General features: G+C 40.3%; 3 protein-coding genes across 4 annotated transcripts in view; all 3 read right to left on the bottom strand.

The window, feature by feature from the left end:
• Positions 1–24292, bottom strand: part of LOC133529722 (complexin) — a 552838-nt gene that overhangs the window by 258389 nt on the left and 270157 nt on the right. The window lies entirely within an intron of this gene.
• Positions 13611–16034, bottom strand: LOC133529907 (uncharacterized). Its single transcript, XM_061867709.1, has one exon. It carries the CDS (start codon positions 16032–16034, stop codon positions 13611–13613), a length of 2424 nt encoding a protein of 807 aa, XP_061723693.1.
• Positions 16557–18944, bottom strand: LOC133529906 (uncharacterized). The gene has a single exon (XM_061867708.1). It carries the CDS (start codon positions 18942–18944, stop codon positions 16557–16559), a length of 2388 nt encoding a protein of 795 aa, XP_061723692.1.

Genomic DNA, 24292 nt, shown 5'->3' with positions numbered 1-24292 from the left:
GAAAATAACGCAAAGACCCAATCCCATATAGGATCGACAGAGCTCGCGATTCTGACTAGAAAAAACTTATGAAAAAATATAAAATTAATAAAAGTGGCATTTTTTTTCAAGAAACCCTCTGATATGAAAGCAGGTTATCTAGCAATAGTTCCTCGAAATATTTTTATCAAAATCGATTCATAGTGATGAGTTTATTTTTAATTTCTAACAATTTGTTACAGTATTATTTTTTAACCTTGAGTGGTGTCATCTGGTATCTCGCGTGCACGAATAAGTGTGAGGGAGATGCATTACGCATTGGAGGGCCTGCCATCTTGTGGCCTGAATCAGAAACTTAAACTTTACATTGACATTTCACGCCAAAGCAGATGCTGCCCTCTACGGCTCCCGTACGCTTTCTTGTGCATTGCAGGTTCTGCCATCTTGTGGCCGACATTAAAAGCTTAAACTAGACATTTATACTTCACGCTAATTAACAGGGGGCTCCTATGCTGCCCCCTATAGTTCACGCACGGTCCCTATAAGCAACAATCAGCGTGGGCAGTCATATCAATTAAAGATAAAAAACCCAATTAAATTGAAAAAAAAAAAAAAACAGAACGGGCCACTAGTTTCATACACCACTTTAAAAATTAAATATTGCTCGTGTCGTAAAAATAAATGTGGGAGCAAATTTTCGTTTCATTTAATTATCGACCAAAAAAGTAAGATTTATTTAACAGATATTTTTTGTTTAAAAGTCCGTTTTTACTGACATTTTTTCTGAAACGGGATATTAGACAAAAAAAGTCCACCCGCCATCCTGACGTCAGAATGACCTTTGAAATCTTGCATTATAATGCACTAATAGTATGCAGTTATATTGTACCTTCAGTGTACCTCTGTAAACATTTAATAGAAATCAGTATATCTATCCCTAAAACGAGCTAGGCTCAAAATAAAGTCCATCCGCCAACCTGACGTCAGGTCCACCCACCTATGAAATCTTGTATTATTTCACGCAAAATGGATGTATTTATATTGTACCTTCATTGTACCTCTGTCAACTATGAATAGAAATCAGTGTACCTCTCCTTGAAACGAGATATTTAAGAAAAAAAGTCCACACGCCATCCTGACGTATATTATATATGCTTGTTTTTCACCGGCGTAGTTATAACAAAAACCGGCATGTGCGAGTCGGACTCGCACAGGAAGGGTTCCGTACCATTATCTATAAAAACCGGGCCAATGAATGCGAGTCGGACTCGCGCACGAAGGGTTCCCCCCTTAAATATTTATTATTCTGTTTTTAGTATTTGTTGTAATAGCGGCAACAGAAATACATGATATGTGAAAATTTCAATTGTCTATCACGGTTCATGAGATACAGCCTGGTGACACACGGATGGACGGACGGACGGACGGACAGCGAAGTCTCAGTAATAGGGTCCCGTTGACCCTTTGGGTACGGAACCCTAAAAACGGTCACCCGTGCAAGTACTGACAACGTTGCTTTTTTTTCGGTGATTGGATCAGAACATCGAGATTGGAAAGAAATATTTATTTTATTCTGTTTTTAGTATTTGTTGTTATAGCGGCAACAGAAATACATAATCTGTAGAAATTTCAACTGGCTAACTATCACGGTTCATGAAATACAGCCTGGTGATAGATGGACGGACGGACGGACAGCGGAGTCTCAGTAATAGGGTCCCGTTCGACCCTTTGGGTACGGAACCCTAAAAACGAATATAGATTCAGCAATAAACTTTTGTGTGCAAATAAAGTGTACTCAAATAAGATAAAATGTGGTTACTTATTCGCGTGCTCTAACTTTTGGTTTACCAGGAAGGAAGTGTTGGCTCATTTAACAAACTCCTGAACTAAGTTATGATTTTATTCTACCTTTTTGCACACAAAGTAACAAATAGGATTTAAATTATAATTTACGAGTCATAATCGGTATAATTACGAAAGTTTCTTAACAAAGCACCTCTAATTCTTCCCTTTAATTTAATAACACGCTGGGTTTATATGGCTATAAATTAATATAAGCGTTTTTTTTTCTTTATTATGTTTGTAAAATTAAAGTATGATTTAGTTTTATAAATTGTATATACAGATGTCAATCACAATGAAAAAAAAAATTATAGATTATAATGTGTACGCTACACAAAAAAAAAAGAAAAATATTTAGATTTACGATTTAGTTTTATTATAAGTCAAGGCAAAATTTTACTAAAAATTAAACACGGACCTACACACCACTACCTCACTAAAATTAGCAAGCAGCAAAAGTCCATGGACAGTTTAATGAATAGATTTCACGCGTCTATTCACTTTTGCAGTGGGATGTACATATTTACAAACACAATATAGACTTTAACCTCATGAAGACCGGCGTCCTACACGTAGTACATAGGTCTCAATGAAGTTTTGACTTTTTGTCAATTTGGCAGAGTTCAATTTATGCTGGCAAATTTGGAAGGCCAGGAGGCTAGAATATTGTCATTTAAAAAGTGTGCTAGAATATTATCATTTTAAATACTTACTTATCCAATGACACACTTTTTGGACAAATACGCATTTTTTTTCATTCTTTACTTGATTATTAAATGAAAAAAAATAATGCAGGCTAAGCTATTTTAACACGTGACTAATACCTTTATGAAAACCAAATGTACTTCCTAATAAAGTCCATTGGAACGACGAATAAAGGCAAGAAAATCAAGTAGGTATTAAACTAGTGTTTTAAACATGACCACAGTATCAACACTGGCTCAATATTCTCAGTAGACCTGCTTAAAAAACATGACCTAACTTCGACCGCTCACAGATCATTTTACAAGCTTTTACGTCGCTCGCAATCGTATCTATGTTCAGTACCCCTAGTGTAACTAAATTCGATTTTGAAACGTGACGAACGCGTTTGCGTTAAGTCTCATTTTGTATAGGATTTTGAGTTTCCAAAACGTCCCGCTTGGCGCGCTCTTTCTAAATCCAATACAAAATGAGACTAAACGCAAACGCGTACGTCACGTTTCAAAATCGAATTTAGTTACACTAGGGGTACTGGTCAAATCTTGCAAGCCAAATTAGAGTTTCTTGCTGGGCCCATATTGGGATAACCTCCTACAATTTAGGAGGGATTTAAATCTTCTCGGGTCAGATGTGTATGTGGGTTTGACGTTCATAAGCGCACTATAATACATATGCCTACTTGGAAAATAAACTATCTTTATCTAGACCAGCAGTGGCAGCATGGTTCCATTTTTATCGCTTGTCACTATGCCCGTCACTTTCACGCTTACATACTTGTTAGAACGTGACAGGCATGTTGACAAATGATAAAGAGCCGACCATCTTAGGCCTACTGCTACCCATTATTCTTTTGCGCTTAAACTTCACATAACATCCATTAGGTAATAACGCAATATTATAGTACAGTCAGCATCAAAAGTATCTGATATTCCAGAATTTTTTTCCAAACATAGATAAATTTCTAAAACTCGCATTCAAAAGTATATATTTTGCAGTCAGTTGAAGCAGGGCACTGGCTCCGCGCGCATCTATCCCCTAAAATTGGAACTTTTTTTAGAGCCCAACACGCTCCGGCTCTCGATTTGCCTCCGTTTAGGTATTCCGGTGTGTGCCCCTCATCGTTGCCCCTGCGGTGCGGACGTTGACCACTTAGGTCATCACGGTCTCTCCTGCCAGAGGAGCGCGGGCCGCTTTTCCAGACATGCCGCCCTTAACGACATCATCCGTCGGTCTCTTGCATCGGTCAATGTGCCTGCTCTATTGGAGCCGACCGGCATATGGAGAAGTGACGGCAAGAGACCTGACGGTATGTCCTTGATTCCGTGGAGTATGGGGCGGGTGCTGGTGTGGGATGCAACCTGCGTGGACACGCTAGCCCCGTCACATCTCCACGGAACCTCGGTAAGGGCGGCAGCTGCTGCGGAGGCGGCTGAAAACGCAAAGGTGGGGAAATACCGCGGTCTCGGTGCCGAATACAGTTTTGTTCCGTTCGGCGTCGAGACCCTGGGTCCGTGGGGTCCTGGCGCTCTGAGTCTCTTTAGAGACCTTTCAAAGAGACTCAGGGACGCAACTGGGGACCGGAGAGCTGGCAGTTACCTCGCTCAACGCATCAGTCTGGCAGTTCAGCGGGGTAACGCAGCCAGCATCATCGGGACCTTGCCGCAGGGACCTTTTTTAGATTTAGTTTACTTTAGTGTAGTTTTATTTTTGTATAGTCTGTATTTAGATTAATTGTAATTTTAAGTTTTTATTTATTGTTTTTGCAGTCTTAGTTGTTCAATATTAAAACATCACTTTTTGTTAAGCAATTACAGAATGATAGATACTTATGAAGCGTTATTTAATCCGCTACTTTTGATGCTGACTGTACCACGAGCTGTTCATAGGAATTCTGTGATAAAACAACAACGCAACTTAATAGTATTTAGGTTTGTCAGAATATTGTCTCTATGAGTATAATTTGCCCGTTTAAAAAAAAACGTTCAATCAGTTATTGGCATATGACCGCATAAATGTGAACAAAATTGCCCACAAACTAGTAACAGTATTGTTTAGTACTGGACATACATACGAGAGAAGAAGCAAGGGCAGCGGGCAGAGCTCGACGTCATCGCAGCAGGCCGCAAGCGACGCGCGGCACACTCGACTCTGCTTTACCTACTACACCGGCAACGGACGAATACTGAATTAGTTTTTTATAATTGTTTAGTTTGGATTTCTTTGTAATTAAGGCGGAATAAACCAGCCTATTTTGATACAGTCCGCATTATTATTTCTACGTCCAATAGGACCCTAACAGTTTTATAACATCTTATATGGAGTCTGTGTGAGTTTATCTATGCTCCGGCCTTATCGGTTGGCGACTTGCCAGCAATCGATGCCTTACACGAGTTCGACACCGATATATAAAGTATATTGTACTATATAAAGTACACTGAGACCGGTAACGTAGAGGTTTCGGAGTTTAGTTTTATTATTTGAGCTGGGTTATATCGACTACAAAGTTAATCTTTAGAGCCAAAGTCGCTTGCACAGTTTCGGATACGATTTAATCGCTACTAAATGAAATTGAATTATCCTGTTCTATAAAATAAAATAGCGGCCCGATTCGAAAAATAATTAAGACACGTTTAAGATCTTTAAAAGATCGATAACTAAACGACATGTCAAAACTGTCGTTTATTTCGATTCCGCTGTGATCCCAATTTAAGATCTATCTACGATATTTCTAACGTCAAAGTGACATTGGTTGCCCGAATCGAGCTGCTACTGTCAATTCTCCGACATACAAACGATATCTAAATGAGAACTTATCTACCAGAACTTATCGTTATCGTATCTACTCGGTCCGTACGGCTATCATTTGTTTACTTGATTTAAAAGAAACAAAACAAAGTCTATCCTAATCCCTATGTCCATTACAAAGTACACAAGAACTCAAGAAGCTAAAACAAAAATAAAAGTTTAAATCCCATATAACACGAAAGTTTTGTAATTACCACGTTATCCGATAACAGCTCAGTCGGATGAGTTTCCCTTTACCCACTTGATATATTACTGTGAACCCTGTTGCCATAACAATAAAGGTTATATCTAAAGCTACATGTGACAGGCTCTGGAAGGTGTGATTCTGTAACTTCATGTAAAAGATTTTTGGAGACCCGTGTCTGGAATATGGGGTGTACGCCCGAGTATTTAGAGAAGAGAGTATAGGAGAGGTAAAAGCTACTTTGATTAACTTTTGATCTTGTTTAATGAGACAGTAAGTAACATTTAATAGTACATTACGATACACGTTCGAAAAACAGGAAATTCAAAACGAGTGGCGATAAATTAAAACACGACCGAAGGGAGTGTTTTAAATCGACACGAGTTGCGAATTACCTATTCGCACATGTATCGTCTGTATCTCTGTATCTCTCTATAATCTGTAAAATAATTTACAGTACATATGGTGCTACTTCACCGCACTAGTGCACAAATTAGCATATTACGTTACTGTGTCGAACATTTAAAGGGCCATATGTACTGTAAAACGTTGTACGATACATGTGCGAATAACTAATTCGCAACTCGTGTCGATTTAAAATACTCCCTTTGGTCGTGTTTTAATTTATCGCCACTCGTTTCGAATTTCCTATTTTTCGCACTTGTATCGTATTGTACTATTATCTATATACACTAACTATATATGTGCTAACAGGCCATTCCGACTGTATAAGTGATACTGATCTAACATGGATCTGATATCATTTCAATATGAGATGGTTCCAAAACCGTCACATTCAAAAACGTTACTTTTGACACTGACAGATCAGTATCATAATGGAATGCGATCTAATAACTAAAACTCGAATTGACTTATAAGTAAGTCAATATGAAGGTTGAGGGAGGCGATGGCTGAGATACGCGTCATACTCGTGAACGGGTGCTGTTTGTGGAGACTGGTCTGTTTAAGCTAACTTTATTGAGTATAGAATTACAGTGAGACACCTCATTCGGTTCTTATATGTTTCTTTTATCCTAATGAATGTTTTAATTATACGGAATTTTGACTCTTAGAGACTCTATACATTTCTAAGGATAATTTGCTAACAGTCATTTAATTCTGACATTTAGAGATATTTACACCTCTAAATAATTTTAGATTTTTTTTGTACCTGTTTGCTTTTTTTTGTAATTGTATTTTATACTTAATTGTTGATGTGCTTGTTTTTGTTTGTATGTAAATTCCACGTTGACGTGTAAAAGTGCCCTTGTGGCCTATTTGCTGAATAAATGTTGAAGTTAAAGTTGAAGATTGGATACATATGTATTTTGTTAATGCTAAGTTACTTTAAGTACTGTAAGTTTTGTTGGTTTTTTCTTTGTATATGACATTTATTTCAGTTAATATGTATACAGTAGTGTTTCTGTTTGGAATAAAAACAAATTAAAATATTTTCGAAAAATATTTTTTTTTCTAATACTTCTACTAGTAATGTCCAAGTAAAGTCGATACTTTGCTTTGTCGGAGTTGCAGGCGAACATGGGCTACGGAGACAGCTTACCATCAGACGGGCAGTATGTTTGTTTGCCACGGACGTAGTATAATAACATCGGTTAGCAAAATTTTTTATACTACGTCCGTGGCAAACAAACATACTGCCCGTCTGATGGTAAGCTGTCTCCGTAGCCCATGTTCGCCTGCAACTCCAGAGTAACAAATAAATTAACTGCCAGATAAACCTTTCTGCAAACCATAGCGCTTTATCTACCAGTTAAGGTTATTTGAGGATTGTGAAAAGCCAATGATGACTTTATTCGTCAGACAAGTGGCAAACAGCTTATTCAGAACTTTACTTGGACATTGTGAAACAGGATCTTAGTCAATTAATGCTTAATATTGAGGTCGCTTGGTCAGGATAAAAACATCACATCAAATTTATATCAACCATGTATTTTCCGACATTCCTTTAGTTATATTTTTACAATCATATATGTATCCATCAATCCTTATTTAACTTGATCGGTACTAGGAACAGTATTTCGCAAGCCATCCGTGTCATTCCGAGGCTACCAACAGAATGCCTTGTTCAGGTACTGGCTTGTGTTTTTAAAGGCTACTGTTCCCGTCAATCTACCCCCTCAGTCGATCCGCTGGACAAGTCACGTGACAGACCACGTGACTTGTCCAAAGAGTCAATCGACTATCTCTTATTAAATAAAATATTATTAATGTTTGATTATAAATCTGTAGAATGCCAAATGTTACCTTACATTTGTTGATTGATTTTACCTTGAGCCCAACTGGGGAAGTACCTCCACCTTACAGAAAACCGCAGCCAAATAACACTTGACCCTACTCATAGTGTTGTGTCCCTGTCGGTGAGTAAGGTTGCCAGAGCTCAACGAGGGGGGTGGGGTTAGGGTCGGCAACGCGCATGTAACTCCTCTGGAGTTACAGGTGTACATAGGCTACGGAGACTGCTTACCATCAGGCAGGCCGTATGCTTATTTGCCACCGACGTAGTATATAAAAAATAAAAATAAAACATTAATATGTTTGGAGTCTACTTACACTTTTAAATAAAACAAAAACGAATTATTTCTAACAATAATAACACGACATATCACTTACAAAACATCCATCAAAATCAAACAACCATATCGTTTTCAATCACCGTTCAAATTCGCATTCAACTATCACAAAAACTAATACCTCTAGTTCCCACTCACATGGTACGTGGTTCTGACACCCCCCCCTTCCGAAGATTAATTGCCGTCCAATGGTGGGGGTAACACGGATTGCACGTGAGAGGTGATTCGCGGGATTATGTGGGTAAACATGCTTTGTTGATGATAAATGTATAGCTAAGTGGGAAAAATGGGGATATTCATGTTTGTTTTTTCGTGGTATGCTTGCAGAAAGTGTTTTATTTATAGACCATGTTACAGGCTTTTTTAGAGTTTCATAGTCATATAGAAACCCTTATTATTATTAAACCTTTAACCCTTATTAAACCTGAAATTTTATGAGATTACATAAAAAACACGTTTTTTCAAATAAAATATAAATTTTTGAAATCGGTTCTCATGATAGAGAATTATCCTCGAAAAACCGACAGTTTGACAATTTGCCGATAGATGGCGCTGTACATAATTATACTAAGTATAGGTACTTCTGTTCAAAAGTCTTTCGCCTTTATAGTTACACGAGATAATTCAAAGTTTGTACGGAACCCTCGGGGCGCGAGTAAAACCGAACTCGCTCTTGACCGTTTTTTTTATTTACTTACTTTCCAAGTCCGTTAACAAAACAGCTCTTAATTGCGCAGCTTGCTTTATTTTGCCTTATAAATAAAAATGCAAGTAAAATGTACCTGTTGTATAATCCCGCCGTTTCGGCCCTAGAGCACGTACCTGGAAAGAGAAACGGAATTAGCTTCGAGGGTTGCAGAGAATAAAGCAGCGGTGTGGAAAACAAACGGCTATCTTATTAAATAACGTGGAAAAAGCTTTAGTTGAGACTATATTGGTGCTTTAGTTGATCTAGGTTTTATCCTAAAATTCGGCCCGATTCGAAGGATGATTAAGACACGTTTAAGATCGATAACTAAAAGACATGTCCAAATTGACGTTTATTTCGATTCCGCTGTGATCCGAACAAGATCTATCTATGATATTACAATTTACATTTAGTTAAATGTAATACGATATTGTGTAACTATTTTGGACGTGTAATTACTTTTATCAATAAATATATGAATATGAATATTTCTAACGTCAAAGTGACATTGGTTGCCCGAATCGAGCTGCTTCTGTCAATTATACGACATACAAACGATATCTAAATGAGAACTTATCTAAACCAGAACTTATCGTTATCTTATCCCATTATTCGAATCGGGCCGTACGTCTACTACGTAGTTGTATTTTTTTTTTTATACTTCGTCGGTGGCAAACAAGCATACGGCCCGCCTGATGGTAAGCAGTCTCCGTAGCCTATGTACGCTTGCAACTCCAGAGGAGTTACATGCGCGTTGCCGACCCTAACCCCCTCCCACCCTCGTTGAGCTCTGGCAACCTTACTCACCGGCAGGAACACAACACTATGAGTAGGATCTAGTGTTATTTGGCTGCGGTTTTCTGTAAGGTGGAGGTACTTCCCCAGTTGGGCTCTGCTCTAGATCTGGAATGACATCCGCTGTGCTGTGCCCTACCACACAAAGCGAGATGACATTCAATATGCCCATACCTCTCTTGTGGACGTAGTTTAAGGACGTACCCGGGTCCGAATTATTATTCGGTATTATTTTACATTTATAAGTAACTTCATAATTTAGGAGACCCAGTCTCCATTAAGATCAAGTCTCCCCAGTCTACGCTATGTGCGAGAATGAATTAATGGATTTTATTTGCAGAATACGGGTTGTTAAAAATATCCGAGGGCACGGTATAGAGTACATTAAAACATTCCAAGAAAAAAAAGCGGCCAAGTGCGAGTCGGTCTCGCCCATGAAGGGTTCCGTAACATTTATGACGTAATAAAAAAAATCTGCTTACTAGATCTCGTTAAAACCAATTTTCGGTGGAAGTTTGCATGGTAATGTATATCATATATTTTTTTTAGTTTTATCATTCTCTTATTTTAGAAGTTACAGGGGGGGGTGTAAAATGTGAGTCCCTTCATATTTTACCACTTTGGATGTGTCTCTCGCGCAAACTATTCAGTTTAGAAAAAAAAATACATTTGAAACCTCAATATCATCCCAATAAAACACGTATGGGTTTGATGAAAAAAAAATCGAGTTTCAGTTCTAAGTATGGCGAATCCCCAAAATTTATTGTTTTTTTTTTTCTATTTTTGTGTGAAAATCTTAACGCGGTTCACAGAATACATCTACTTACCAAGTTTCTACAGTATAGTTCTTATAGTTTCGGAAAAAAGTGTGATATACGGACAGACAGACATGACGAATCCATAAGGGTTCCGTTTCTAGCTATTTGGCTACGGAACCCTAAAACCAAGAAAAAGAAGAATTACTACTACAGAACGTTTAACTTAGTGAGTTCTGCAACAAAATGATTACAAACGAAAACATTTAGCAAAACCTATGTATCTAGATAATCAACTAGCCAAAATTAACAGCAGTATTTTGTCCCACATTAGTACAAAACGTTTATTAACCAATTTATGCGCCCTGAGTCAGAAATTAACGAAGATTAGGGCAATTATCTCAAAGGACTTTGCTAAGGGCTTTTATAACTCTTAATTCCTTTTGTGACATTTCTGATAATTGTTTTGGTAACATTTTCCAGATAAAGTTAGGTCATTTACGCAATTATGGCTCTAAATAAGTAATGGCTTGTGCTCAGATATTCATTTTATTTAATTTAATTTAATTTTATTTATTGAAATACAATTTTACAGCATTACAGCTAACGGGCGCCAATGCGCTGTAAAATTAAGTAGTAGTAGAGCTATAAGCTAGGTAATAAAAATACATTTATGATAAATATGACAATAATTAAAAAGCTGATTCACAATAACGTAAAAAATCTTTAAAAAGTTTATGATTTTTGTCAGCAAACAAGTCGCAGTCAGGTGCAAAAAATAAAAAATTGTTAAGGAGTGTCCGGGAGCGGACGATTGGAGAATACTGGTGTGCTAACGTGTGAAAGGTTCCATTCGCTAGGAGGCGATGGTTACGAGCACGTAAGTAGTTGTCGGGAACAAAGAGGTAGTCGCCTTTGCCATCAAGTCCAAGCAGTCAGACTCCCCTCTTAATATTCGAGATGTAGCAGACATAAGGTTAACATTACGCCTTATCTCAAGGGATTTGAAGCCTAGCATACCCAGTAAAAATTTGGTAGGGTATAAAAATTGGTTTATGTTTGCTTTAGCATAACTCCACATTACAGTACAAAGCTTAAATAAGCGTACTGTGGGATAAGATCGATTTATGCAAAATTGTCCTATAATATTTTATTTATTATTATATCTTTATACTAAAATAAATATGTAAAAAAAAACATAACGTCTGCGTAAATTACTTTCTACACATATCGCTCGCACTGATATGCGAGTATGAGCGAGATGCATAGAAAGTAATTTACGCACACGTTAGCGAATATGTCAGTGTAAAACTGGTGGTAACCGTACTTTTCATATTGAGCTGAAGAGAACAAGTTTATCTGATGACGACGACCGAGTACAGTATCTAGGTAATATAATCGGGGACATACATACTACACACATACATACACAGATATATTTACCTTTTTTTGTTTTGTCTGTTTCATGTTAACCTGTTTATGTGCAATAAAGTGACATAAATAAATACATACACACATACATACATACGGGTCAAACTAAAACCTTTTTATAAGGCAGTTAAAAACAACGTAACCTCATTGATTTTCAATATGGTATTTCCCTAATAATAGTCAAATCAGTTTCTTTTTTCGAACTGTCGAAATGATTTGCCAATACGGAATTTATATGAAAACTGCACTAGTGACGTCACGGTCATGTCATTTTCTTTAGTTCTATTTAATTTATTATATAGAACTTGCATCAAGAAACAACAACTGTTGTCTATGTTGTTGAAATAATTTTCTGGTGCTTTAGATTAGATTAGATTTCTTTATTTCACGCATTTTATTTCGTGAATGGCGTGAAATGATTTATTTCAAATACAGGAAACATCCATATTTGTTGGAAATCTCGATAAGTAAAATGTATGCTAAAAGAAAAGTGCAGCCAGTGACAAAAGCTTCTACCGAAAAATAATTACCTAATATTAAAGTCTTTTGCTTTACACGAACAGTTAATATATTTGAGCAATAAAAACAAGGTTTATTTAACAAGTCGTTTAATATTGTAACCTGTATTGTAACTCTTGGTTATTGCACCCTCGTGTTAGCTGACGGAGGCGGCCATAAGTTCTCCTGTATTTATTGTACAAGCGATGAAGAATAATCTGTAGACGACCAGTGTAACAAGCTCTACAGCCCGATTCCAAGAATGAGATACGATAACGATAAGTTCTGATTTAGATAAGTTCTCATTTCATCATCATATCAGCCTTTTATCGCCCACTGCTGAGCATAGGCCTCTCTTCTAGTACGCCAATTATCCCGATCCCGAGCCAATCTCATCCAGAAGTGATCATCTCATTTAGAGTGAGTGAGTGAGTGAGATTTGAAGTGAGTTCTCATTTAGATATCGTTTATATGTAGTATAATTGACGGAAGCAGCTCGATTCGGGCAACCAATGTCACTTTGACGTTAGAAATATCGTAGATAGATCTTATTGGGATCACAGTGGAACCGAAATAAACGTCAATTTTGACATGTCGTTTAGTTATTGATCTTTTAAAGATCTTAAACGTGTCTTAATCATTCTTCTAATCGGACCGGTTGTCAAAATCAGAATAATATAGCGGTTCCATTTAAGATCGCTATTTTTCGTCTATTGGCTATTTATTATGGTTTTATAATTTTGGTGACCGGGTCTCCCTAAGGATCAAGTCTCCTCAGTCGTCGTGCCGTGAGACTCGCTTTCTCGCCAAGCGGTCTGAACAACTCCCTGAGCAATGGCGGCGTCTAATGAGTTGCAAGGATTTATTACGAGTTAGAGCGAGACGAATTATTATGGCGTTTAAAGTTTACTACCTTTGTAAGAGAAGGGCGGGGTTGACGTAGAAGAAAAAGCTAATTTCCAAATCTACTTATATTGGTCACAAAAAAAGGAAAAACACATAAAACACTAATAACACAAAATAGAGAAACAATCACTTAAAAGAAACTTAGATTATCGCGGGAATAACATTTTTGGCGCGCAAATCACGTGTGTGTCAAAGGTTGCGATGCGCCGCGAAGACTGGTTTGTACCGCGTCCGCTAGCCGGCCGGAGCGGGATAACCTTGGGTTGGGCTCTCCCTTCCACTCGCTCGCCTTGTCACAGCAAAGCAGAGTGCCGTGGAACGGAGTGTAATTATTGTTCCCTATATTTATATGGTCGGACAGTCATGCTACTTAACATTACCACCCCCCAGTTGGAGACTTCATTCGACAAATGTACCGTCTGTAGGTAGCACGGCTATCCGAGCAACAGGACGACGCGATTTCTTATGTCTACCACACGCACATGACCATCACTTCCCGGAAACACTTTGGTTATTATGCCACGGGGCCACATATTACGCGGCTGTTTGCCGTCACACAACACCACTACATCACCCACTTTGACAGGATCCGTTTCCGATGTCCACTTCTGTCGTTTCTGAAGGGTGGGCAAATATTCTCTGGTCCACCGCCGCCAGAACATCTCGGCCAGCGCGTTTGCCTTCTTCCATTGGCGGCGAGCATTGACGTCAGAGGGATCGAAGGTCGTCATGCGGGTTTCACCCGTCGCTGTTCCAAGCAGGAGATGGTTTGGCGTGAGTACGACCGGTTCGTTGTGATCAGTCGCTACATAAGCAAGTGGCCGACTATTCACGACCAGTTCCGCTTCCAGCATGGCGGTGTGCAGGACTTCTTTGGATGGCGCGCGTTCCTTCAGTGTAGCATGAAGCGCATTCTTCACGGAGCGAATGAGACGCTCCCACGTACCACCCATGTGTGGAGCTGCTGGCGGGTTGAACCGCCATTCAATGCCCTTAGACAAGGCCTCTCCTTGAAGTCGCTCGGTGTTCAAGTTTCGTAGAGCGGTGCGCAGTTCCTTGTTCGCTCCTACGAAGTTTGTTCCGCAGTCACTCAAAATCATCGCTGGTTGCCCGCGGCGCGCTATCAAGCGGCGCAAGGCCAGTATGGCAGAATCACTACTAAGCGACGCAGCCAACTCGAGGTGAATGGCGCGTGTAGCCAAGCAGGTAAACAACACGCCCCACCGTTTCTCCCGGCGCCGTCCAATTGTGATCTCCATAGGACCGAAATAATCGATCCCGCAGTTGACGAATGCTCGTCGTGTCGTGGTAAGTCTTACGGGTGGTAAGTCTCCCATCGTCTGTGGTTTAGGCTGCGCGCGCTGCACGCGGCAATATTGGCAGCGCGCAACGACTGCCTTTACAGTTGGGCGAAGGCAAGTCACCCAGAACCTCTCTCTCAAGTTGTTGACGACGGTTTCGTGGTTCGCGTGCAGCGTACGGCAATGATAGTGATGTACCAGCAGCCGCGTGCTACGACAGCTACCTTCGAGGATAATTGGGTGTCTTTCGTCGAACGACAACTCAGTTGACGCCCCAAGGCGGCCCCTAACGCGAAGAAGCTCATCCTCGCCGATTACAGGATCCAACTTTAGCAGGCGGCTGGACCTAGAAATCGAGCGTCCCGCCTGTAGCGCTCTCAGCTCCTCGGGGAAGGAACGAGCCTGCGCCTGTTTCAATAGAACCCGCTCAGCCTCCTGCAGGACGTCCATAGTTAGTTCGTCCGCTGTCCGCCGCTTACTTCGACATGCGCGTATAAATGCAAGCACGCGTGCAGTGACGCGCACAGCCCGCGTCCATGTGGAGTACCGTGTGACATCGATGAACTGACCTGGGGTGGCTTCAGCTACCACGTGCGCCCTCTCCAAGCGCTCAGGATCAGCGGGGGTCTCGTCATGGCTCCAGCTCGGCCATGGTACCTGTGGATTACACAGAAAGGGGGAACCCGAAAGCCACATGCCTTTGTCATTAGGCCAGTCCATCCTGGTTGCCTCATCAGCAGGATTGGATTCTGAAGGAGCCCAGTGCCAGTCGCTTCGCTTACTTAAATTGTCAATCTCTGCTAATCTATGCGAAACGTATCTTTGATAGTCGCGTGCGTCGGAATTAATCCACATAAGAACTGTTTTTGAGTCAGACCAGAGGTACAAGTTTGTGATAGCGAAATCTACTTCAGATTTTATTGTCACTGCTAGTCTACATGCTAACACGGCGGCCTGTAGTTCCAAACGCGGAATGGAAACTACCTTCACAGGGGTCACGCGTGCCTTTCCTCCCACCATAGTACATACCCTATTGCCGCCACTGTCAGTACCAACCAGGAATCCCACAGCGGCGTACGCTTTTTCACTGGCATCACCAAAAACATAGAGGTCTACCGCTGCTGTCCGTTGCAGACCGTACCATCGTGGTACTGCAACGGCAGATAGAGCTTTCAACTTACTTAGCCATTCGAACCAGATAATAAATTTGAGAAATTGACGTTTGGTAGGTTTGATCTGACCTTCAACCAACTCCGCCGGCAAGCGCTTAAACGACAAATCAAAATTCATACAGTCGCTCGACGGACACCAGATCATACCTAACGTGCGTTCATTTTCCGACTTGTCTAGTTTAACACGACCCGGCACTACAGCTGGCAGCTTTTCACTCAATTCAGGTGAATTTGTCACCCACCCCCTGATATCAAAACCACCAGCTCGGTGAATGTGGGTGACGTCAGCGATCAACTGTTGTGCCGTGTCTATCGAGTCAACACTATCTAAGTAATCATCAACATAGTGTTTATTTTTAATAGCTTCCACCGCTGCAGGATGCATATTTGCGAACTCCTCAGCGTTTTTATTCAACACTTAAATCGCCGACGTGGGACTGCAGGTCGCGCCAAAGATCATAGAGTTCATTACATAAATTCCAGGTTCACTAGATCGGTCTTGACCGCGCCATAAAAACAGTTGAGCTCCCTGATCGGCCTCGCGAATATTTACACGCATAAACATGTCAGCAATATCGGCGGTGAAAGCTATTTTACCCGATCTGAATTTAATCAAAACTCCTAACAAAGAATTCATTAAGTCAGGTCCACTTAGTAGATTGTTATTCAAGGACACGCTCTGATAAGTGGCGGCACAATCAAATACGAGTCGAAACTTGCCGGGTTTGTTAGGGTTCGTGACTCCAAAATGTGGCAAATACCACACGGGACTAGCCTTAATACTGTCAACTTTCCGCGCGTAACCCGCGTCTAATAATCTGTTTATTTGCTTCGCGTATTCGTCAGCAAATTTGGGATCACGATCCATTCGTCGTTCAATCCCGACAAGTCGTCTTAACGCGTAGTTTTAGTTATCGGGCATTTCTAAATGGTCGCGGGCCCACAACAAGCCTACTTCCCACTGCTGGGCGTTATCTGACACGCGACGACATGTTTTGTTTAATATTTCTAAAGCTCGTTCGGAATTCGAGTTGGTACGTAACACATTAGAAATACCTATAGCTTCCAACTCGAATTGGGCCTTAACTAACTCGTGCAAATCATTATTGTCATCAAACGCGGTCATGCAATTGGCGGATTCAATCTCGCTATCACTAACTCCAGCACCTAACGGGCCATGGACGACCCAGCCTAAGTAGGTAAGCGAAGAGACCGGACGACCGGATTTACCTTCACGGAGCTCCCTGCCGACGATGAGACTCCAATTGTCCTGCCCCAACACCAGCATGGGTTTCGCCTCCCTCATCTCTCCGCAATCCAGGTCCCGCAGGTGTGCGTTTTCTTTGAAAATGCGCGCCGGTACAGTTTGTGTGGGCAAGCTAAGGTTCCGCATCGTGCGCACGGAAATGTCATGGTTGACACCATTCGGGCCGCGCACTATCACTTTGATCTTACGAGAGTTATTGTCATTAGCGAAACGGTCACTCGCCATTCGTAACTTCAGCGGCACTGTAGGTCCGTCTACACCACTCGCGAATCGATCGTCCAAAATTGAGCATGACGCTCCGTCATCCAATAGCGCATAGATGCAATGTTCGACTCCTGCACTTGTTGTTACAGTCACAGGTATCACTTTTAATAATGAACGCGCACTTATCTCACCAGCATTCGTCAACGTTTCATATGTCTCTGAGGCCGACACTTGAGACGCCGGCGCCGATGACGGCAGGTTAGGCTGTGGCCCCTCCGTGGGCGGCGTAGCCTTTTCTACGTCTTTATGTAATAAGTCGTGGTGAGAATAATTACACTTATTACACCGCTTTGCACGACAGTATCTACTTGAGTGTGTTTTCAAAATGCACTTGAAACATAGTCTATTTTGTTTGACAAGGTCCCAACGTTCATCAATAGGCATATTTTTAAAATCGGTACACTGATTTAACTTATGGTCCGCTTTACACTTAACACACGCAATTTTATTGTCATTGTGTTCAGGCTTCGACACTGTCGCGATGGTTTCCACTTGAGAATGTATTCGATGAGTCGCTACGCCCGCGCGCACTGGGGCCGCAGCCTTATCGCGCCGACCAGCATGGGGTCCTGCGTGCCCTGCGCCCGCGGCGGCGCGGTCGGCGGACGCGATGTTTACACTTATCGGAGCGTAATACGATGACGCGCGTGTAATTTGACTCAGAAATTCGACAAACATACTGAGGTTTGGGCTAACTCTTAGATCGACGCCGCTGTCGATGTCCATATTCATAGCAAAATCGCCGTATTGCGCTCGTTGATACGGTGTTAATTTAGTCAGCAATTCATTGACCAACTGTGGGTTGTTTAAATAACCTTCTGCCCGTATACTTCTTAGAATTGAGACGCAATTTCGTACTGTCGTTGTGAATTTGCGAATTTCGCGTCCGTCCTCGCTAAGTTTAGGCAATTCACGCACTTTCTTCAACGCGCACTCCAAAAGGCGAGTCGGATGTCCAAATTCGTCTTCTAGCGCTTTCATCACTTCTTCAGGATCGGTGGCAGTTCTCAACAAATCTCGTACAGCGGCCTTTGCCTCGCCGACAAGTGCCACTCGAAGGCGTGCCATATTTTCGAAAGGTTTAAATGCGTGTATTTCGCTTGTACTGCGATAGGCCTTTTCGAAACCAAGCCAGTCTGAAGCGTTGCCGTCGTACGTCGGTATCTCGTGCACTTGCCGCGGCACGTGTCTCTTCTGTCCTAGCTTGCTAATGGCCTCCGCTAGCCGATCAATATCAGATAGAGGCTGGCTCTTCGGTAGCGGCGGCAGCGGCTCGGGTGACGGCGTGCGCGGCAAAGATGGTGCTGGCGCTCGGGACGGCGCGGCGGCGGGCGTGTTGTCGAGCCAGCGCGTCACGCGCGCCGTTACCTCTCCGCTCGCAACACTGGGCGCTGCTTCGTCCATTTCTTCCTCCTGTAATTGAAGGTCGGCCATGTCCAGGGCTAGCTTCTTTTTTATAAGATTCTCTTTTAATTTGGCCACCTCAAGTTCCGCTTCGTACTCAGCGCGTAAGCGCCGTGCATTGAGGGAGGCCTGGCTAAGTTTCGAGTGTTTCGACGTGTTGCTGGCTACGCTGGCGTTGCTCTTCGGCCGCACCGTGGCCTCTGTTACCGGCGTCTTCAACCCCGACGGCGGTAGTTCATCTCCGTGGCCTTTCTGACCACCCACCGAGGGGGCACGCCCTGGCTGCAGAGACGGTGCGTTCTGTGATACGTCGGCACCCGACGGAGTCCCCAATCCCGAATCTGGCAGTTTCCTTAACATCGCTCTAGTTTTGCTACGTGTTCTCGGTTTACTGTGATCACTCATCTTTAACTATTTCACTTATCCGAACTCGAAGGACCAATTTTGTAAGAGAAGGGCGGGGTTGACGTAGAAGAAAAAGCTAATTTTCAAAACTACTTATATTGGTCACAAAAAAGGGAAAAAAACACATAAAACACTAATAACACAAAATAGAGAAACAATCACTTAAAAGAAACTTAGATTATCGCGGGAATAACATTTTTGGCGCGCAAATCACGTGTGTGTCAAAGGTTGCGATGCGCCGCGAAGACTGGTTTGTACCGCGTCCGCTAGCCGGCCGGAGCGGGATAACCTTGGGTTGGGCTCTCCCTTCCACTCGCTCGCCTTGTCACAGCAAAGCAGAGTGCCGTGGAACGGAGTGTAATTATTGTTCCCTATATTTATATGGTCGGACAGTCGTGCTACTTAACAACCTTGTAAAATAAAACGTAATATTTCGTTTGTGTCATTACTGCACCCAAAAACTTTTCAAATTTTCATGCCATCATAAAGAAAATTAATATCAAATAAATGAATCTGATAGTACAATCTGCCTAGCTAGTATGACTTGCGTTCTCGCACGCGACTCCATACATTACATACTCTACGCACGAGACCACAAGTCTGATAGTATACTGACAAGAAATATCCAAATCACTGTTCTTTAAATATATAGAATAAGTAAGTAAGTAAAGTAAGTAAATATTCTTTATTGTGCACCATACATTTAAAAATAGACAGGAAATGAAAAAACACATAACACTAAACATAAACAAAACAAACAAACAACAACAACAATAACATTTGAAATAACATTTTTTTTTTTTGCAGATTGCAAAAAAATTGGAATAGTTATTAAGTCAGAATGCGGAACGATTTATTGAATTTTTATTACCTACTCGTACTATACGAGTAGAGAAGCCAGATATACTGAGCGACCAAAAAGTCGTTAGGGCTGTGCTCGCGAGACATACGGCCCGATTCGAAGAATAATTAAGACACGTTTAAGATTTTGGAAAGATGTTTAAAAGATTGATAGCTAAACTACATGTCGAAATTGATGTTTATTTCGAATCCGCTGTGATCCCAATAAGATATATCTACAATATTTCTAACGTCAAAGTGACATTGGTTGCCCGAATCGAGCTGCTTCTGTCAATTATACGACATACAAACGAAATCTAAATGAGAACTTATCTAAACCGGAACTTATCGTTACCGTATCTCATTCTTCGAATCGGGCCGTCACACTCTGCTTCTATGGCATCAAACTTAAATGAGACGTGGGTTTAAATGCTATAAAACGTAAAAAAAAAGTTTTTTTTTTAAATCTATATTAACCACCAGAGCATAATAATTGTTTAAATTTTTTTTTTGAGCGGCAATGTACTTTTTTTTTGTGATCAGTCGTGACAGTTGTGACGTCACGTCAGTAAGTGCGACGTTTTGAGTAAAAAAAAGTAGTCATACATTGCTTGCTAAATTATTCTAAAAGGAATAATAATAGTCTTACTTTTTTTAATAAAACTTATGAAATGTTCATTAGGGCCTAAACACACTACCCTATGATTAAGCGATCTTATTAAAAATACGCGCTGTATACGTTGTATTTTTGCATTTTTCTTTATTTACACATATGTGTAAAGCCATTTCATAAAGCCACTGCAAAATTAAGCGTTACGTTCACAAATCGCCGTAAAGCACCGGTTACACCGCTGACGACGAATGAGCCCCGACGACCATTAGTATTGCTTACGTGGCTTAACTTAAATGCCGGGTTAGCTTTAAATATACGCTCTGTTTACATTATTATTTTCATATACAGGTTGTAACAAAAATAGTGGGAATCGGTTTAAGGGGGTTTTATGTATTATGGTATCGTGGTCAGATTAGGAAAAAGTAGAAAAATAACTGTCGCATTTTTTTTGTATGGGGTAGGTCATTCAAGCCGGCCAACCCTCCATACATAATCCAAAAAAAAATCGTCTACTTTTACCTAATTAGAACAAGATACTCGGCCCGATTCGAAGAATGATTAAGACCCGTTTAAGATCTTGGAAAGATCTTTAAAAGATTGATAACTAAACAACATGTCAAAATTGACCCCAATAAGATCTATCTACGGTATTTCTAACGTCAAAGTGACAATGGTTGCCCGAATCGAGCTGCTTCTGTCAATTATACGACATACAAAAGATATGTAAATGAGAACTTAACTAAACCAGAACTTATCGTTATCGTATCTCATTCTTCGAATCGGTCCTACTGAATATGCCCTAAGGCGGATCCCCACTATTTTTGTTCCACCTTGTATTTAATCGACAGGGTGTTTACCTATTTAATCACCTGCAATAATTTACGTGCTGAATATATAGATCATATTGAACAAGTTTTACTTTGGGACCAATCCCGAAATCACAAAAAAAATTACTCTTCTATAGAAAATATTAAGGTCGGACAGTAACATTACATGTATGAAACACCCAAAAAATTTTTCACGATTTCCCATACTAAAAGTTGCTCAGTAGGAACTAGTTATTCACCCCGTAAATTATTGCAGGTGACCTAAATAAACAACCTGTATGTGCCAGTTTTATATGTAGATAGGTTATGATTATGATAAATGCAAAACCTTATATTACAATTTTTGTAAAAATTACGGGGTAAGTATAAAATAATATTTTACAGTACATATGGGGCTACTTTATAGCACTAGTGCGAGAAGTAGCATATTACGTTACTGTGTCGAACATTTAAAGGGCCATATGTACTGTAAAACGTTGTACGATACATGTGCGAATAGGTAATTCGCAACTCGTGTCGATTTAAAACACTCCCTTCGGTCGTGTTTTAATTTATCGCCACTCGTTTCGAATTTCCTATTTTTCGCACTTGTATCGTAATGTACTATATCTTAACATATAGCCTAACCTTCATCGCCATAAAAGTCTTATAAGCGTTGTAAATACTTGCGGCCCGATTCGAAGAATGAGATACGATAACGATAAGTTCTGGTTTAGATAAGTTCTCATTTAGATATCGTTTGTATGTCGTATAATTGACAGAAGGAGCTCGATCCGGGCTACCAATGTCACTTTGACGTTAGAAAATTGGGATCACAGCGGAATTGAAATAAAACGTCAATTTTGACATGTCGTTTAGTTACCGATCATTTAAATATCTTTCCAACATCTTGAACGTGTCTAAATTATTAAAAATGCGGGGTCTTCAAGAAGCATGAGCAGGTTTTTTTTTATACCACGACGGTGGCAAACAAGTATACGGCCCGCCTGCTGGTAAGCAGTCACCGCAACCTATGGACGCCTGCAACTCCAGAGGTGTTACATGCGCGTTGCCGACCCTTTAAAAACCTGTACACTCCTTTTTTGAAGAACCCCATACTGTAGACCCTCGGGAAAACCTCGGAAGGGAGCTCATTCCACAGCCGGAGCGTCCGCGGGAGGAAATTCCTCTTGAACCGCACAGTACGCGACCATTTAGGTTCTAAGGTATTTAGGGTTTTCAAAGGTCGATAACGCGTAAGTTACAGTACGTTACAATATAAGTAAGTTTTTACATTTATTTATAAGTGTTTATTTTAAGTGAGTCAATTTGTTTTATTTTGTTATTTGTTACGTAAATTTGTACACGTTATGTAATTTATTTTAATACAACAAAATATTAATATTAGATCGTCGTTAATAATGACATAAGCCCCGACCGCCATAAGCATTTACCCTTGTAACGTCGCATAATATGCCCTATAATATACCATTACACGTGCAGCTACACATATGTGACATTATCTATGAAAAGGGACCTTATTGTCCATGGCGCTTACGCCGCACTGCGTAGCGCGGCGTTGTTTATAATATAGGAGCATCATTGATAATGTCGTATGTGCCACCGACAATAAGGTCCCTTTCATTGATAATGTCACATATGTGTACGGGGTTAAGGACAGCAGACAAATGCAGTAATTTATATTTCTTACCACAACAGAGCTTTAGAACTTTTGGTCTTGTGTTACGTAACTTAGTGTTAGTTGAGGATTTGAGGTATTACGGTGTTTTTCTACCACGTCAGCGGCAATCACGTATAGGTATAGTTTTTAATAACTCTTTTAGGTATAGGCTAACTGGAAGAGATCCCTCTTACGGATAAGTTCGCCTTTGTACTACACAATTATATTCTATATTTTCGTGTGTATTTTTTCTCCTACTTTAAAAAATATATATTATAGGGACATTCTTACACAAATTGGCTAAGTCCCACGGTAAGCATATAGCGCTACCAACTATTGAAAAACACTTGTGCCTTGTGATTCTTAATTAACAGAGCGAGCGCGAAATGCGAGCAAACCGTCTTCATTTCAAGTTGGCCAAAAATAGTATGTCCAACTGTTTTGTCCTACGGCCACGGGTCGCATTTCTCAACCGATTCTCGTGAAATTTTGTGAGCAGGTTCTTTTTATATATTTTTTTGTTGGCTCACTTTTTGAGAACTTTTCAATAAGGCAGAACTATGTGGTTTGTGGTATACTTAGTTACAGCTCACATAGTCATAATATTTAGTAAATAACATTAACGAGCTAAACAAAAGTTAAAACTAACAAGCCTCCTATATCCGCAAACATCCACCTGCCTATAACATTTACTACAAAAATAAAAGATTTAAAAACATTTATTTTCCTTAAAAAATTGCCTGAAATTTATCCAAAACTAAATCTTATACCGTTCCTATAAGGTGCATATTAATAAAAAGAACGTTAGCAAAATAGCCTAAAGCAAAACGGCATGAAACATGTAACTCGTTAAAGGAAATGGAAAAATAACGTCACATTCGCTTCCACTTTTGAACGCAAATATTTTTCATTTTAATTGAAAGTAAGTTTTTGTTGCCTATAGTTGAATCCAATCAAAATATTACGTATGAAGTACGAAATTGTTAAATATTTTAGTAAGTAAGGTGTTATCTACAGTCTAATATATTTACAGTAACATATGTCGCTACTTTTACGCACTAAATAGTGCGATAATAAGCATATTACGTAACTATGTTGAAAATTGAAAGGGCTATTTGTACTGCAAAACGTTGTACGATACGTATGCGAGTAGGTGGTTCGCAACTCGTGTCGATTTAAAACACTTCCTTCGGTCGTTTTCTACTTTATCGCCACTCGTTTCGAATTTCCTATTTTTAGGGTTCCGTAGCCAAATGGCAAAAAACGGAACCCTTATAGATTCGTCATGTCCGTCTGTCTGTCCGATTCTGTCACAGCCACTTTTTTCCGAAACTATAAGAGCTATACTGTTCAAACTTAGTAA

Source organism: Cydia pomonella, chromosome 21, assembly GCF_033807575.1.
Source record: "Cydia pomonella isolate Wapato2018A chromosome 21, ilCydPomo1, whole genome shotgun sequence".
Classification (NCBI taxonomy): Eukaryota; Metazoa; Arthropoda; class Insecta; order Lepidoptera; family Tortricidae; genus Cydia; species Cydia pomonella.
Note: the sequence above shows the minus strand (reverse complement) of the source record. Positions and strands in the feature narration are given on the sequence as shown.

Bases quoted from the DNA above. Each gene is read 5' to 3' on its own strand.
- LOC133529907 (XM_061867709.1), bottom strand. From the start codon at position 16,034: ATGCATCCTGCAGCGGTGGAAGCTATTAAAAATAAACACTATGTTGAT.
- LOC133529906 (XM_061867708.1), bottom strand. From the start codon at position 18,944: ATGTTAAGGAAACTGCCAGATTCGGGATTGGGGACTCCGTCGGGTGCC.